Consider the following 18,700-nt stretch of genomic DNA (forward strand, 5'->3'; position numbering starts at 1 on the left):
AATTGAGGCTAGAAAGGTGACCACTGTTCTCTCAACTTCAATGCTACTCCCTCTTTCACAAGTCTTCACTCCCATTGACAACCACAACACAGGTTCAAAATCTCAAAATAATCATCTTATTATAAAGTCTGCTTCTACTCTTTGAGTTGTATGCAAGTAAATAACAGAAATTTAAAGCACATATGTAATCTGAAAAAATATATTTTGCCCTACATATGGTCTTAAACTTGCCACATTTTAATCTCTAGCCTCACACTCTACTCTATGACAGAAGATAAATTCCAACCAGCAAAGTACAGTAAGGTGACATTTGCTCTCAATTTATACAGTTTGTTAATAATTAATATATATGCAGGTATAATTATGAATGACTGACAAGCATAAATACCACAATATCACTGTAATCATTATATGACATATTATAATCGTTTGCTAAAAACTATCTAAAATGTTGAACATCTTACTGTTTATATTCAAGGGCAATTCCTGCAGCCATATCTGAGTATGTTACTAACTGAAAGTAGTGCTAGTGGGCATGATTATTTCAAAGGGGGGTCAATGTGCTTTGATCTTTAATATTACTGTCAAAAAATTTAGTTCCCTCTTGTTAATAACATATTGACAACAATTGTTACCGTATTTACATTAAAAGTCAAAAATTGAATAGATAAAAGGAATACTTACAGAAATTTATGATCCTCAGTTTGAGAAACACTTTTCATGTTTATCTGTCATAATGTGTAAGCCCCTTAAGTACATAAAAATAGTGATTCAAAATTCTTTAAATGATTGTCAGTTGAAAGAACATTTTGTTCTATATATGGAATGTTAAGTAGCCTAATATGTGTTAATCCCACATTATTTCACCTAAATATCTATTTATTATATCTGCACACGACGCTTGTCAATGCTGTAAGCGGCTGCATAAAATTACAGACAATCGCTTCCGGTGCACATGGCTTCTGTCTGTACCTTGGCAATTCAAGTGCAGTTTCTTAGGTTTGTTCTATATGTAGATTGTTTCTGCATGTCATAAAATGATAAAAAGACAATATTGTCATATTTTGACCCGTGATCAGTCTGATTAATCCGTTCATATAACGACTTAGTAAATCAAGTTAGCCCGACTTAGTAAATCAAGTTAGCGGTTTGAAGGATATCTGGTTCAACGCTTCATTTTCGACCCTATATGCCTACCCAGAGACATATATAACACGTCTCTGGCCTATCGTAGTGTTCTTTTTACCTGAACAACACAAATAAAAACGGCCATATTGTATTGTAACAGATATATGGCTTTTACATATGGAAGTACAGAAATAATTATACACAGAATATTGTTCCTAGCTTGATGTTCTAAACATAACCATGTTTAAGAACAGTTCTTGTTTGTAACATGGGGTTATCAAGAAATTATACCTAGATAGAAGAAAGGCAAATTATCTGGAAGTAAACCCCTAATGAAAAGGTCTTGTCAAATAGCCACATATTGTTATTGTTCCTGTACTGGAAATAACGTTAATTGTTACTTTTTATTTTGAAAGAAATTTTATGTACACATTTTAGGTTTAAAACATAGAATATATAAATTCAAATTTGCTACTACCATTTGAGCAATAGATTTTTTTTTCATTTTTGTTTGTGTATGTTTTGTTATATAATGATAACATATACTGATAAAAGAATTGTAATGTGTTATCTATTGGGTAGTTATATAATGATAATGCATACAGATAGATAATTGTAATCTAGTACCTAATGATAATATGTAGGTTGATTTCATTTTGATCAGCTATTTTTCCAGACATTTAACTTTCCAGAATTTTAAATTATGACCTAAATTGAAAAGCCAAACTTAACTTTAGTGTTAGATTTTAACCACTGTAGGCATAATGTAGCTGGTATTTTTCACAGGTCAAAATTTTCATGATTTTCATTTAAAGTGATCAAATTGAAATTTTGCAATCTGGATGTAAAGGGACATGTGTATCCATTATTTCACAGATTAAATTTTTTGCAATTAAGTTAATGATAGTGAAAACATATCCCCACATAACAATAACTGGCTATTCCCAATAACACTAGAAAGTTGAAAAAAAATCTTTTTGGTTGTCACCAAAGGCATTCATTGTCTTAACTAAAAGTCAGTGTTTTATAATGTGTACATACAAACTTTACTAACAGAGTTAATCATTAAGGAAGTAACAAATGGTCCTAAACCCCAAAACAATCGCCCACAAAGTTTTTACTCCTTTTGAGCTTGAATAAATGTTTCTGACTTTCTGTTACAGACTAAACTATGGTCGAGACTTTACAAGAGAGTTTTGAGACATATGGTCTTGTGTACTATGTGCTGTTGCTGCCAAGCACTCTGATTGTGTTTGTCATCTGTCTCTTCATTCGCTGGATGGGACTGAAATTCTTTAGACACAATTAACCTCAACTTAACAAGTGAATCTGTGAAGGTAGGTATAGAATCTGTATACTGAAATGTGTATTTTTTTCCATTTAGTGTTTCCTGTCACAATTTCATTACCGTCATGATTTAACAATAGCTTAGTTGGAAAAGCGTCAGAAATTCAACCTCTGATAAAGATCCGAGGTGTGCGCTTTGATCCCCACATGGCTCATGTTTCTCAGAAATGTAGGTCATGGATTGTAGTTGTGCCCTTGGGTAAATCACTTCATCTGTACTCCAGTTGCAACATGCTGTGAGCCTATTGCATGTTGTTTAGTGAAGTAGTCACCAGCCATTACATGGAGACCTTCAGCTTAAGCATTAATGTCAGCCTTGAAAATTTTGAATTTAGAACAAAGAGTTTGATGAGGATTAATAAAATCCAATTTGATATAACTGTTTTCAAATACAATTTGATCAGTTCTCTTTCTTTGACAAGGTAATACATATAATATGTTAATTTGAGCGATGAGACTATTACAAAATGGCAGTTGGCCTTCTTGGATTTTTATGACAAAAGTTTATTATTGTTTCTTGAGAAGTGCTGGATGGATCTTTCCCAAATTTCTTATTTTGGTTGCCCTTCGTCCCTTATTGTGCCCTTTGATTTTGGGACTGATTTCAAAAGACAAAATGGCATTTTGCATCCATTATGATAATTGACAATGAGAATTTATTGCTATTTAACCTGTGAAACTTGATGTATCACTTTCAAATTTCATATTTACGTACACTTACTTTCTAGTTAATCTTTTGAATTTGAAAATTATCAAAATAAACAAAATGCCTCACAGGTGGCCATCTTGATTATGACAATTAAAGATTATTTTTGCTGTTAAGAGGAATTTTCAAATAACTTATAATTAAGAGCAAGAGGAAAGAAAGAAATCTAAAGAATAGTTTGTAGATGTGCAGTAAACCAATGAATTGGTGGTTATCTATCATGAACGGTTTTGTTCAGCAAATGTCAGTTATTCATCATTGAAATAATTAGTATTTTTACTGGTTTGTAATACATAAGGGCTAATAACTTACCAGGCATATGAGAGTATTGCCTTTGAGATAAATATGACACTTGACAAAATATTATTATATAAGATATTTTAGTGTAGAAGCTTTTGCTTTGTTTATTTTCTAACTCATAGACAAACCACGAAAACATGATATAATGAAAAATATTTCAGATAAAATAATTAAATATATATAGTGGTGTGGTAGTCACAAAAGATTTTTTTCCCTGGAAATTATGTCTTAAGCATTAAAACTAGGAAAGAAAGTATCCATGGACACCTTGTAATGTATACATTAGGCATATACCTACATTCATTGGCTGAAGACAGTTTAAAATTCGTTTGAAAAATGTAAGCATTATGCTTTTGTTATTGTAGTTCGAAAATTATTAAACCGTCATGTCTGCAATAGTAAGACAGCTGTGTCGCCACTTCATTCAAGGGAGACAACCTGTAAACGTGACACAGGTTCTTTGTGCACGATTCTCTCCGAGACAATGTCATAGCCATGCTGCGGTAACATTGTCTGACGAAAACCTAGAAAAGGAATCAAGCCAAGAGAAGCCTACAGGTAGAAAGGCAAGGAAATTACTCGAAAGGAAATCATCCTTTGAAAGACTCCGCAGAAGTAAAGAAAATAATTCCATGGAAAATAATGATATTGGTGAGTTGAACACTAGGAGAGAAACAAGAGACAACTTTCATTTTAAGGAAGAAAACAAACACGCAAGAAATTTTGACGATGGCTTTCAATTCGGTGGTGAAAAAAAAACTTTCAGAAGGAAAAATTCTGATAATGACTTCCAATTAAGCGTTGGAAAAAAAAATTTCAGAGGGCAAAATTCTGCTGAATTCCATAGAGAAGAGAAAACTTTCAGGAGAAAACAAATGGGTGAATCAAAAGACAGTAAGAATGTAAATGATGGCAACAAAAGTAAGCTTGTACAAGGATCTGGGAATCGTTTTGGAGTGCAGTAAGTATCTTACTCTAGTATTAGTTTCCAGGGTTTTCCATAAGAGCCGGTTGCCGGCCAATTTGACCGGCTACTTTGATCATTTGGCCGCCTACACCAATCCAGTTCCGTAATAATGTTCTGTACACGACTACACGTACATGGCAGGCCAGCCTCTTACTTTCACTACACAGCCTTCTACTAATAAAATTATGGAAAACCCTGAGTTTCTGTCATTCTTAAATTCCAAATTGTTCCAATGCATACATATCAGATGATATATTTACAAAAAATTATTTCTGAAGTGAATCTACAGTTAAAGAGCCATGATTTCTTTTCAGCTGAAAGGTTATCTATGTGCAAAACTCGAATTCTACAGGCTTGTGCTGTCTATCACCAGTAGCAATGGTGTCAAAAAATTAATTGTCTTGGTCAATTCTAAGGTGGAATAATCTGACAAGTATTTAGATTAATGAACAGTATAAAGAAAATTTACAGAAAAAACAGAAAAAAAAGCCTCTTAGCCATTATCAATTTTATCATTTCTGATAGTGTGAATTTCTCTGAAGTTTTCTTGTTTTACTGGATAAGGATTCACCCCAACCCCTTAACCCATTAGAATTAAATCAACTTCACCATCAACCTTTCGTGATATAGGTGTCAATTTTTGTGCTACATTGTAGATACAGAAATAAGAAATTCCCATTCAAGGGTGAGATACTGTTTGGCTATCACCCTGTGAGCATTGCACTATCTCACAGACGACGACATTGTCACAAACTTTTCGTCCAAAGAGGCCGCAGACTGTCCCCTGATGTTGATATTCTGGGCTTGGCCAAGGAAGCCAAAATACCTGTTGAAGAGGTTTCCCGGATTCACCTGGATCAGCTGTGCCTAGGGCGACCGCACCAGGTAACCGTCTTAATACTGTGGGGAATTTATCTGAAATCCTCCAAATACACTCTTGAATTCATCATGGATCATACAGATACACTCCAGAGTTTATCTTGAATCTTAGTGATATACCCAGGAATTTATTATAAATTTTCTTGACACACTTGGAAATTTATATTAAATCTTTGTGATACTTGCATGAATTTATCTGAAATTTTCCTGAAACACTCTGGGGTTTGTCTTTTATCTTAGTATTACAGATACTCTAGGAATATCTTAAATCCTCTAGAGAGTTCATGGTTCATTTTCCATACACAACATTTGTGATAAACTCATGAATTTCCCTGGAATCCTCTGGACACAATTGGAAAATTACCTTTCTTCAATACACAACCTGGGATGTTATCCAAATTTTTTAGATACACTTGGGAATTTCTCTTTTTCATGTGCAATGAAAATATTCTTGTCCTTTTGAAACACAGTATTATGACATTAAAAATCTACTTTTCACAAAATTGACATGTGGTATGAATATGTTGACTTAATCTTCAGTATGTTGAAGGAGGTCAATAGATGTAGATCAGTGGCATAGATTTACATTTGAAGGTGTATTGTTGTCAGTTTCACTTGTCACATCCCTATCGTTCTTTCATCATTCACTTAGTCTAGCGTCATCAATCAGTCAGATTGATATCATTGGTAGTTTCATGATGAATTCTGATAAAATCTTAATCGTAATGAATAAAAATTTAAAATTAAAATTTGAAATGATACTTCAACCTTCCTTGTATTATGGTCACCATATAAAAACTGAGATTCAAACAATTAATGTTATTGCTTGATTGACAGTGCTTCTTAATAGATTTTAATAAATGTTTATGGAAACATTATGAACCTATTGAAAGAATGGCAAAGACTGAAGTAGGCCAGAGGTTTCAATGAGAATATTGTTCATTCTATTTCTTAATATTTCTTTTTATTTCTAACTCCATTCATATTTCAGGGAATCTGTATGGATGCAGACCCACTTGATATCCATAATTTGTCACCAGATGATACAAGGTAATACACTGGGCTTCAAATCTTAAGTTTTCTAGGCTCAGCACAATCGTAAATGATGCAGATCAAACCAAAAATCATTTTCACATCACTAAGTCTTCCACTAAAATATTCAATTACTATTTCATTTGTAAACCTACCAGTTGAATTATTTGGGATGACAGTCTTGAGTTTTGCATGAATAATACATTAGTTATGAATAAAGATCGTTTCTAGAGTGCAAACTTTCAAAAATGTCTACTTCCTCGATGAAGCAAAGTATATGAAATACCAGTATCCTGACAAGAGTGTTATTGACAGTTCATCATTGTGCTGAATTTGTAGCCAGCAAATCATATCACAACATTTTTATACAAAAGGTCTCTTACTAACACTGCCTTCCTCCCACCCCAATGACCACTGTCAGTCAGAGGAAAGTTAGAAGTGAGACATACTTTCAATCAAGACACCAGACAGTATTTTTTGGCATTTCTAGTTTCACTGTTGCAGGCATTGGTCAACTTATTACCAGCCAATGCTGTTTTCACTTGTTCTTTTCTTATAATAGGGCTGCCATCCTGGACCCACCTCCAATATGGTTGCTGCCTTACGAAATTGTGGTAAGATTTCTACACCGGTTTTAATTTTTTGGAAATTTGATGCACTCAAGCTAATAGTAAGATAGACAATCAATAAGTGCAGAATTAATGTGAAACTATTTGATTATACCTGTGAAAATCAAAACCAACCTTCCCCTTGCAGGCTTGGTGTTTGGATTTCTGTATTGTATTTATTAGTAGTTCCAGTCCATTAATCATCTTTTTAAATCTAGCTGATGTCCATTAATTATGTCAGCTTATAGTATACGGTATGTAGACAGAGATGGTTAATTTACAGATTCCATATTATCTTCAGAGGTTTGTTTATTGTAAAGTCATACGAGGGAACCAAATTTTGTTGATTTTCAAAGAATTACTACAGTATTTTTTATGTTATTTTAAAAGTTCATATGAATTCAAGAATTTAAAGAACTCTTGAAATCGATGTAAATACTCCCCACACAAATTAATGATTGCAAAGTACTTGATTTTTATGTATTATCATTTGATTGGTACTGAGCTTGTACCAAACTGAACCAAAGTGATGACAGTTGTACTGTGTATCTCAACAGGATCCTATGAACATGGGAGCAATCATTAGGTCCTCCTATTACTTCGGTGTGGATGCTGTTGTCCTCTCAAGTCACCACAGGTAAGTATCAACTTAAATCACAATCCTTTATCTATCCAACAATAAGACCATGTCTGTGATAGGCTTATTCAGGTACATAAAAATTGGATTTGTTTGGCCTCTGAACAACAATAGATATGGATTGTTTTTAAACACTGGGTTATTACAGGATATATAAGATAAGTCTCCAACAGACAGATCAAACCATTTTAAATATTTGTTTGCTTGGTTTATCACCCTGTCAACAACCAAGAGATGAAGTCTCCCTGTAGTGGCTGGTTATTACCTCACTGAACAACATGTAGGAGAATAGCCACATGCTTTCCAATTTTTTAAGTGAGGTTAATTGGCCTGCCCCATGACACAGCCACAATAGCACAGGACGATCCGAGATCTCGGTCTTCTAAGAAAAACAAACCTGAGGTTTAAATGTTAGACTCTCTACTGATTGAGCTATCTAGGTTCCACTTCTTAAAGATGAAAGTAGAAGCGGATGGCATATTCAAAGGGCCCTACACAAGTTTCCATCTTATTTGTGATTTAAACTTGAGGTTTTTTAATGTAAAACCAATTTTCATGATGTAATACTTACCATAACTTTAGTATGCAAATACAGTACCTACACCCATCTTTGTATCCCAACAACAAAAGATTCAAAAGAAAAACAATCCCGCCCTCCCTACGATCCATGAGCCATCACGGCAGGAACGCAGAGTGATCTCCCTTCCTCTAATAACCTTTATGGCGTAAACCCCACAGAGGGGCAGCCAGGCAGATAAGGAAGAGGGGAGGATAGGGTGGGACTCCATAAAGTTATGGTAAGTATTACATCATGAAAATTGGTTTTACATTAAAAAACCTCAATTTCATTTCAGTAATAATTACCATAACTTTAGTATGCGAATTCGTCTTACCGTAGTGGTGACTAGAAGCCAGGCAGCCCCTTCAGCACAACCAAAGTAGTAGGGAGGGAGAACAGAGTGCTAAAGTGAAGGAAGGGACCTCTCTGTGAAAGAGCAGGTGTACCCACATGCCGCCGTACGGAAAGACATGGCCCGGGGCTAACGAGGAGGCCCAGCCACTGACTATGCCACCACCAAAGGTCCCAATGAATACAGGCCTTCTGAGTGGGAAGCTAGGGATCACAGATAAAAATCTGTTAAGGTATCCCTGCCCTGCCAGAATACTGCAGACATGACCTCCTGAAAGGAGGACTCATTGAGAGAAGGGCCCAGGATGAAGCAAGGGCCCTGACCTCGTGAGACCGCGCTTTCGCTCTCGCCCGAGCCAGATCATCAAAATGCTCGTAAGCATACTAAATCACCTGGCAAACCCACCTGGAAACCGACTGGGAGGAGATATCTCGTTGCCCCTGTTTAATGGGCAAAACAGACGGGATCGAGAGCCCCGCCCCCCCCCCCCTCCCTGGTTTTATCAAGATAAAACCTAAGAGCCCGACAAGGACAAAGCAACCTATCTCGCTCCTCCGAGCTAGTCACAGCCAGGATCCTGATGGGATCGTGCGAGAACCCCGGAACCTGATTCTTCGCTAAAAACAACTCTATTCATAGCAAAGCCTCTGATTAGGGCAGAAAGAGAGGAGGACTAACCGATCTCCTTCCTGCCATAACAAGCAAGAACTCTGGCAATAGCTGTACGATAGCCAGCAATAGTGCCAGGTGGCAGATAGCGGTACCTAAACAGAGAGATTAGGAATTCCGCAATCAAATGCAGAGGCTTCGAATGAATAAGCTTCCTTGCCGACACACCAATCACAGAAGATCATCCAACGTGACTGGTAGACGGCAGAAGAGGAAGCCCTGATTGATTGCTCAATGCAATCTGACACCTCTTGAGAAAAGCCTGCCTTGGCGTGGCTTCCAGAGATAGCCTCAGCGCGTGAAGGTGGAGGATCTCTGGTCAAGAGTGTGTCGTTCTGGGCCAAGGCTGGCGAAGGAGATTCGGTCTGGTGGGGAGAGCCAAGGGCTCCTCCACCAGAAACGACAAGAGCTCCTGAAACCAAGCTTGCCTCGGCCACAGAGGGGCTCTCAGAAGTAAGGAGCAGTGATGCTCCCAGAACTTCTGTAGAACCCTGCCCACCAGGTTGAAGGGAGGGAATGCATATGCATACGTCCCTTCCTATTCCAGAGAAAGGGCGTCCACAGCCCACGCCTTACGGTCTGGGACCGGGGAGACGAAGGTTAGCAGCTGGTTGTTCAGGGAAGTGGCAAACAGGTCTATAATAGGTCTGTCCCACGCCTGACAATTCCCCTTGAAAATCAAGGGACACAGCTGCCATTCCGTCAACACCGGCTGGTGGCGCCTGGAGAGTGGCCACCAACACACTCAGCCTGCCAGAAAGATGCTTGACCGCTATGGTCAACTGCATGTCCTGGCAGAGAAGATGGATGTGGATGGAGAGGGCACACAGGACATGAGACCTGGTGGCCCCTGTCTCTCCAGATACGCGACAACTGTTGTCGGTAGCCACACTTTGGACTGCAGGATACCCCTAAAGGACTGCAGAGCCAAATGAACAGTCTCATCTCGAGTACACTGATGTGCTCCGAGAGTTGTTCGCCAGACCACTCCCCCAAGCGGCATTGGCCATCGAGGTAAGCTCACATTCCTGTCATGAACGCGTCCATGAACAGGATCATAGAGGGGATAGGCTTGGTCAGAGGTACCCCGTGGAAAACGTTCTCCTGAATGGTCCACCAGCAAGAGAACTCCCTGACCGACTGGGTAAGCGGGATCCAGGCCTCCTGGATGACGGAACCCAGTCAGACAGGAGGAACATCTGGAGAGGTCCGATGTGAATCCTCCCTAGGGGGACCACATATGCCAAGGAGTTGAGATACCCCAGAAAACTGAGGAACCAATGTACCTGGACAAGCGACCAAGTGATGAAAGTCAGAGCCAGAGCCCTGACCTTCTCAAACTTCTCCAGAGGTGGAAGGGCTAAGCCCCGAACCATGTCAAAATGGTTCCCCAGGAAGAAGAAGTCCTAATATGAAGGAACCTCTGACTTCTCTCTGGAAGGAATGAAGCCGACTCTGAGCAAGAGTTTCAGGACCAGACGAGTGTCCTTCACTAACGATTCCCACACCAAAAGAGGCATGAGGGAGTCGTCGAAATAGATGTGGACGTCTATTCTGCAGGAGTGAAGGAAACACCAGCAGCAACTTGGTGAACACCAAAGGAGCTGTCGTGAGCCCCAAGGGCATCTCTGCCTTGGCAGCATGGTCCCTACTTCCTCCTGGAGCACCCGTGCCCTTTCTGAATCCCCGGGAGGAGGAAAGAAACAAAAACGGCCAGGAGGCGAGGGACGAATCCTGAAGAAGGGGAATACCTAGACCCTCCCTGACCACCGACAAAAGCCCAAGCGTCCTCTGTAATATCCTGCCACTAGGAAAGGAAAGCAGAGAGACGTCCGCCCACAGGGAGTTCCGGATGGGGCAGATCGAGCCCCTGCCAGACCAGAGAATCGTCTGCCCACCCGGAGCCTGAGCCTGCAGGAGAAGGACATGAGCCCGGGAAAGGAGAACCACCGTCCACCCGGCCATACCCTTCGCCTTTCGCGGCCAAGAAGCAGAAATAGTCAGGAACCCTTCTTCTTGCCCCCAGGAGGTTTCTTACCCTTCCTACCCTTCCCCTTGTTGCCGTTGAAGTGAGGTTGGGACTTGGGCTGTGCAGAAAACTGAGCAGCCGAAGACTTCGCCTTCTTCTTAGGAGGCACTGACCCCTGCGAGGCACTGGCCTTCTCAGCCTGAAACCTCTTCACCAGAAGTGCTGAGGCGACCGAGTCCTCCTTCATATCCTTCTGAACCCAAGGAAGAGCTCCCCTGAACAGGGTAGAGCCCTAGAAGGGGGCATTCAACAAGCGGAAACGGTAGGGTTACTGGACTGGGCGGAATTTCAGAACTGAAAACTGCCTAGCCAACACGGCATTGACGAGCAGAGAACCTGCAAGGCTGCCGTGTCCTGTATGTCGGCTGTTCTGTCTCGGATAACCGACACTCAGGCAAATCGGATACCCTGTATAGACAAACTGTCAGGAAGTCTATGTATGACAGAACTTGGATGGAGAGGTGCAACATTCTCTCCATCCTGTGGTGCTCTTTGGGATCGAGCACCACCTGGTCCACTGATTTGCCGGGCCAGGCAGCCAGCTGTCTCAACTCCAGCTGTGCTGGTTGAGAGGCCAGCTGCCCATCATGTGTGGCATAGTCGGAAGCTGAAGCCTCCGACAATTCACCAACACTGAGCTGCAGACCGACAAACCCGGGAGCACGGGTAGAGAAGGAGTCCTTCTCTAAAACCGGAGCCCGGGCCGTGGCCAGAACCGAAGACATGATATTGCCTTCTGGCAGAGACCGATCTGAGCGAACGGAAGCCCGAGGAGCCACCAGGGAACCCAGAAGGATGGTGGATTCAGGCGCCGACGATGCTGAGGCGGTGGGCAAACCTCCGCCCTGAGAATCCGGGAGATGTTGGCCCGGAGGACCCGCATCCCAGAAAGCACATGCTGAGCCTCGGCTTCAGCAGTCTCAGGGCCATCTTCCCCTTGTGAACCCTCTTGGCCCAGGAGAAAGATGAATGACATCGTCTTCCTCTGCCGAGCCCGCACCCTCGATGTCCATCTCCTCCTCAATAGAGACCGAAGTCCCCTTGGGAGGAACAGGGGCCGCCAGAGGAGCCATCTCCGCAGAGGGGAACTCCTCTTTATGGCATTTGGACGCAGCGCGACCAACAGCTGTAGCTGTAGGCTTGGGTCGGAGACCCGAAGCCGACCCCTGGGAACAGGAGACCGACGGGTCCGCGCTGGAGGCGGAAGTCCTTAAGGTCTGGCAAACCTTTATAGGACCGGCCAACAAGGCCCCCGAAGTAGCAGAACATTGGGGGGATTCCGCACTGCTATAACATCTCCTAGAGGAGAGACCAACGAGTGAAGACCCATGGGGTAAAAACCCAAACCCCTGAGGGAATGGGAACGGTCCAGCGGGCCGGGAGTGACCCCAGAACTGGCCAAGATGGCCTGCCTGAGTCTGGGGCTGGACATCCTGTCCAAAGGACCAGGATGAACCGCCACTCCCACCAGGTGGAAACCCAGACATGTACAGGCTAAGCCCGTAACTGCCCGCAGGCACCTCTACTCCCTGAGCCCGGGGGAAAGGGAGACCGGAAACCGGACTCCTGGCCTGAAGCCCCAAACCCTTGGAGGAAAACCCCCTGGGAAACCCTGCACTGGGAAATCTGGATTGGGACGGAAGTCCCAGAGCCAGATGCCTGTGAGGGTGGGAAAACAGACCCCGCGCTGACACCAGGATTAGTGAACTCAAGTGTCACTAATCCCCGTAGCCACAGACAATCCTGACAAAAAGTCTGTGGCCCCTGAACCTATACCCGAAGGCACAGTTCCGGAGTCAAAGCGGCCCCCACCAACGACGCCACCTGGCGTGCCGAGGTCCCTGAAGGAATCAGAGACCTCGACCGGAAGTCCCTTTCCGACGGTAACACCGCCGCCTATCGAGAGCTACCGGCCAATTCGACCCTTGACTGCGCCGAGTCAGGGTCGGGCTGCCCCCCCCCCCTACTCCAGGACGCACCTGGACAGGGGGAGCCACCCCCTGCTGAAGGGCGGAGCTCGGTGGAACGAGAGCACCCCCAGCAGGAACGCTCTGGTTCAGAACTTCAGGAGGGAGGTCTTAAAAAGCTTACTTCCCTTACCGGAAGAAGAGGACGAATCCCTCTTCCGGCGGAAAGTTAGCTGGAAAGGCATGGGAGCCTAAGCAGCAGACTCCATGTGCAAACAAAGTTCACATAGTGAGGTCTGGCTGTAATGTCGGCAAATGGGACAGGTATCATGGGGTTCCCATTATCTATAGAAATAGGAACATCCATGCGCTGACCCCCGACGTAAACCCGGCACCTTTATCCAGCATCGAAACAATAAAAAATTGTAACAATGAAAATAAGGATAAAAAGTTTTCTAACAATCAAAAAACTACGAACGAGATCATAAAACCTACCGTACGCAGCAAGATTGTACTGCAAAAAAAAGAAAACGGTCGTACAAAACGGCCGACAAAGCAGCAAGAAAACAATTTCAACTTCACGAAAATCCGAGTGACGAGACAAGTAGTCACGCACTCGAACACGCGGAGGAAAAACACGGCCGGAAACGAAGTTCTCGAACAATCAAAAAACTACGAACGAGAGCACAAAGCCTACCGTACGCAGCAAGATTGCACTGCATAAATAAAACGGCCGTACAACACGGCCGACAAAGCAGCAAGAAAACAAATTCCAACTTCACGCAAATCCGAGCAACGAGACAAGTAGTCACGCACTCGAATACGTGGAGGAAAAAACGGCCGGAAATACGGTCAAAATAAACAAATGACAATACTTAATTTCACAATATAAGTTGGGAGATGGGTTTATAGACTACTAATAGAGTAACAATATACTCAAACGACAATGGCAGTACGAAGAGAAGGAGTAAGAAAAGCACTTAGCTCAGACACCTCCGCACTCGTCGGCAGCCATAAAGGTAAGAGGAAGGGAGATCACTCTGCGTTCCTGCCGTGATGGCTCATGGATCGTAGGGAGGGCGGGATTGTTTTTCTTTTGAATCTTTTGTTGTTGGGATACAAAGATGGGTGTAGGTACTGTATTTGCATACTAAAGTTATGGTAATTATTACTGAAATGAAATTCTTATTTAGCAATCCTCTCACATGAAATAAAAACAAATCTGTTTTATTGCTATTATTGTGATGACTTTACTTAATCTGCATATTAGAGATTAATAGAATCTTCCTCTACCTTGAGGTATTGACAGAGAAATCTCCAACTCGAGAGGCATAGCACTCCCAGAGTTGGAAATTTCTCTTTTACACCCTCAAGGTAGGGAATGATTATTTTTCTCCCATCATACTTTTTCTCAGAGAGCCTTAGCTTCAGTGATAATCAGCTTGTAAACAAACAGGAAAAAATACTGTTCATATGCATTCAGTGCCATTTGTCCAAATTTGTATTGAAATTGAACAAAAGAGAAAGTGTGAACTATAAAAGATTAAAAAGAAATTTGTTAACATACATGTAGCAGACGATGTGTGTAGAAGCAGTTCTGTCATTTCCGGTGCATGCGCTGTCATACCCTAGGGATTGACAGAGAAATCATACCCTAGGGTTTGACAGAGAAATCTTGATCAAGTAAAATGGGTGACAAGCCTGTGAATGATGGGAGAATCTAATGTCATCCTCTGATGTCATTTTACATGAGTTCCTACACTGAAATATAACTTAGGTATATACTAGTGCGCTGCTTTCAAGATATCAATTTTCTTTCTTCTTTCGATGTTTACCCCAAGTTATTTTTGTGTGCTACAAGATCTGAAAGCCAATACATGCAAATAGCTCTTAGTCAATGAACCCAGTGGGATTACTGTGTGCACTGTCATGGCAGTAGTGTGATGTATATCTTTTATGGAGAGTTTATAGTTTATGTACATACACTATGTGGAACTTGGATCTCTATAACCCTGACGTAAAATGTGAATTTAAGAGGCAGGCGATATATACATCAAGGGTATAGCTTATTACTGATATGTTGCGACTTTTTTTTAGTGCCACTGCTAGCCCTATGGTCAGCAAAGCAAGCTCTGGGGCCATGGAAGTGATGAAATTTTTTAATTTAAAAAACAAAGAAGCCACAACACAATTTCTAGAGGTGAGTAGTAAAAGCCAACAATGATCATTGTGTCCATTCCTGAAACTTAAAACAACATAAGAAACTAAGATGGCCTCCTTCCCCGTTTTCTCTATGTGAGGCAAACATAAATAATGAAATGTCTTGTGTAGTGTATGGCTAAATTCTGTATACAGGATTTCTGTGAATACTTAATTGATAGTATGATAAAGAAATGTGACTTAACTGCCATGGTAATGTTTTGGTTTGGCACCTCCATAGAAATACAAGAATTCTATTTTAAGATCACAGTTTCTCAGAATTTGTGTCAAAAGGTAAACTGTTGCCGATATCCTTCTTTTAAAAAGAAAAGGGTTTCATTACAATGCTTTATCATTATGTAGGACTGGAGGGCCAATGTAGGACAGATAATTGGTACAGCAACTGGACCTGGAACAGTGGAAGTGACAGAGTGTGTGGTAAACAAGCCAACACTACTTATTGTTGGTGAGTTTTATTATCCTCATATCTGCAGTAACTACTTACCTGGTACACCAACCTTTTACAACCACAAAAGAAATTCTGAAGTTCAGATTTAGAATTTTTTCTTCAAAAAACTTGTTAAATGTTAAGGTTATGACTTTAATTACTTTATACTGAGAAAAGATACCCAAAGTTTCTTCAATTCTTCAATCCTTTGATTTTTTTTTATATGCCGCCGGAGGCGGTAGTACATTGGCGTCATCTTCTCCGTCTGTCCGTACGTCCATTTCTTGTGAACGCAACTCCTCCTAAACTGATCATCAGATTTTCATGAAACTTGCTCAATGTCACTACTACAATGGGTAGATGTGCATGAAGGGGCAATTTTATGGTTCATTGATTTTTGTAAGATTTATGCCATTTTCAACTTTTTATCTGTAGCTTGCTCATAGTGGAGCCTTGTGAACGCAACTCCTCCTAAAATAAAGATCAGATTTTCATAAAACTTGCTCAATGTCACTACTACAATGGGTAGATGTGCATGAAGGGGCGATTTTAAGGTTCATAGATTTATGCCATTTTCAACTTTGTGTCTGTAGCTTGCTCATAGTGGAGCCTTGTGAATGTAAGACTTCATTTTGAGCTTATGTATACAGACATGTTAAAAGCGATAATTAAATCTTTATCTTTATATTTTGTGGCGGCGTATATTGTGTCCACGGCACTCGGTTTTTTTTTGCAGTGTGAAATCTGTCTTAAAATACAATAAAGCGAAAAGTTCGACTTTGATATCGAACATGAGCTAATCTTTTATTTGTGATCTATTGGCCAAACAGTGATTAAGGTTAAAACTATAGTGAAAGTTTCCCATATAAACAGATAAATTGAAAATTGATCATTACACGTTCAGATGAAAACTTCAGACCTTATTTGCAACCAACCCTCCTCCCACCCCACCCATGTTCCCCAAGACATTTGAAATTAAAGACTATTTTATTTTGTACATGTGGTTCTAGAAAGTATTGATTTTTTTTTTTTAAATTACAACATTTGACTTTGTCTTAATTTGATTGTAATGTTAACAATTTGGTCATTATACATGTTGTATTTTATATTTTTATCTCATTTAAGGTAATGAGCATCATGGTTTGAAGGACGAGATTCTGAAACATTGTGATCAAGTGATCAAGTTAAGGGAGTGTACACCTGATAGACAGTCATTGGTGGAATCTCTTAATGTTTCTGTGGCAACCGGGATAGTACTACACACCCTGACAACCAATAAAACAAATACATGAAGGAGGACAGATTTATAGGCATGTAAAACTTGAAAAAGAGAAGACTTCGCTGAGAAAAGTGATAAAAATTATGTATCATGTGGGTTGATTAAAAAAAAATTCTTCAATTTACATGGACCGTTGAAAAGGATTCACAGTGAGATTCAGCAAGATATTTAGCTCAATAAATCATGTTTTTTTCAGGTGGAAAACAAAAGAAGATGTTACAAGTCTGTATTGCATGAACAAAGGTTCAGATTGTCTAAACAAAATGTTTCCATCGAAAACATGATTACTTCGTTGTTTGTTGAATTGTTACCAATGGTCATGATGCATCAACATCAACTACAAACTCAGTTTCTTTTTTCTTATTTTTTTCTGAATTTTAATTAGTAAATTTCCAGGACACTTTGAAAACAAAATCATTCCTAATTTCATGTAGCCAAGATAAACAAAGAGATGTGGTGTTGAGAAATTGAAAAAAAAACTGAATGTTTTTCATGAAGTGTTCTCACAGAAGCTTCTATGTGTGAGGAAAATATAAATCATATCTTTTGTCAAAAAAAGAAAAAAAAATGTGTTGAGTTTGTCTTCCAAGATAAGAAACAAGAAAAGAATATTATGATTGCATCTGTCCATCATTTTTCAGAGGTCAAATTCTAAGGTCACTATAACTATGAATAGGAAATCGGTGTCTGCACAATATCTCGAGTTCTATTTAGCAAATTCCACTAAAAATTTCATCAAATGCTTTATTCAGTGTTTCCTTGAAACAGAGCTTGTCTCAGGTTGCTTTTCAGGTCAACGGTCAAGGTCACTTTTACTTTTCTATGGTTCCTGTAATTTGTTTCTGCAAAATAAATTATGTTCTTTTAAGCCAAATTTTCTTAAGACATTTTCAGTTTCTTTCTCACAGAAAGCATTTGCTTTTCAAAATTTTTCCAGCTATGGATGGTAAAATGAACTCGCCAAATAATCTAAACATCCACCATGACAAATATTTAACAATCCATGTAAGATATAGAAGTGTATTTTATGAGATAAACCATTGTGACACGTATACATTTACCATCACTCTCTTTTCTAAAATATCAGTTTTACCTGGAATAAGTGAATTACCAAAACACAAATCAAGGAGGTTCATATTTCCACCTTGGCAGTTTTGTCTCCCCTTCTTGTGGAGGTACAGGTTCTTATTAGCGCCATCATTGTAATCTTGCTGATAAAATCTTATTCCCATTATAATTTTTGAAACATTAGAGACATATCTTGATGAAACTTGAATAGAAGTCCATCACCAAAATCACTCAAAGTGGGGTGGGGTGGGGTATACAGTGAACGGAATTAAGTGACTGTGACCTTCAAGGTCAGAGATCAAATAAGTGTTACATTTCCAGTCCCGTCTTGTCCATGTTATCACTCCTGATCCACATCAAAGGCTCTATAATCTGTTAGTTTTATTGTATATGACAACAACTGTTAAATCCTTGCCCTGTAATCAGTTTATATCCCTACATTAAGTCATACTTCATGTGTTGGCCTCCATGTTTATTACAGGACATCAAACAGCAAGAACAATTTGTTATGTTGTGTGTGTTTTTTTTTTTAATAAATTCATTAATATAATAAAAAAAATGATTGTATATATCTGAAATATTATAT

General features: G+C 40.1%; 1 protein-coding gene across 1 annotated transcript; it reads left to right on the forward strand.

The window, feature by feature from the left end:
- Positions 1 to 955: 955 nt before the first annotated feature.
- On the forward strand, positions 956 to 17,325 carry LOC132544932 (rRNA methyltransferase 1, mitochondrial-like). The gene is made up of 10 exons (XM_060208596.1): positions 956 to 999; positions 2,292 to 2,465; positions 3,847 to 4,442; positions 5,105 to 5,333; positions 6,319 to 6,377; positions 6,922 to 6,973; positions 7,525 to 7,604; positions 15,218 to 15,320; positions 15,683 to 15,785; positions 16,893 to 17,325. Exons 3-10 carry the CDS (start codon positions 3,868 to 3,870, stop codon positions 17,057 to 17,059), a joined length of 1,368 nt encoding a protein of 455 aa, XP_060064579.1. The 5' UTR covers positions 956 to 999; positions 2,292 to 2,465; positions 3,847 to 3,867; the 3' UTR covers positions 17,060 to 17,325.
- Positions 17,326 to 18,700: the final 1,375 nt, after the last annotated feature.

The sequence above is a fragment of the Ylistrum balloti genome, unplaced genomic scaffold (assembly GCF_031769215.1).
Source record: "Ylistrum balloti isolate Yb309-2 unplaced genomic scaffold, AGI_CSIRO_Ybal_v1 Utg369816, whole genome shotgun sequence".
NCBI lineage: Eukaryota > Metazoa > Mollusca > Bivalvia > Pectinida > Pectinidae > Ylistrum > Ylistrum balloti.

Coding starts and splice junctions, on each gene's coding strand:
- LOC132544932 (XM_060208596.1), top strand. CDS start 3,868: ATGTCTGCAATAGTAAGACAGCTGTGTCGCCACTTCATTCAAGGGAGA. Junction 4,443..5,104: donor GGGAATCGTTTTGGAGTGCA/GTAAGTATCTTA, acceptor GCTACATTGTAG/ATACAGAAATAAGAAATTCC. Junction 6,378..6,921: donor TTGTCACCAGATGATACAAG/GTAATACACTGG, acceptor TTCTTATAATAG/GGCTGCCATCCTGGACCCAC.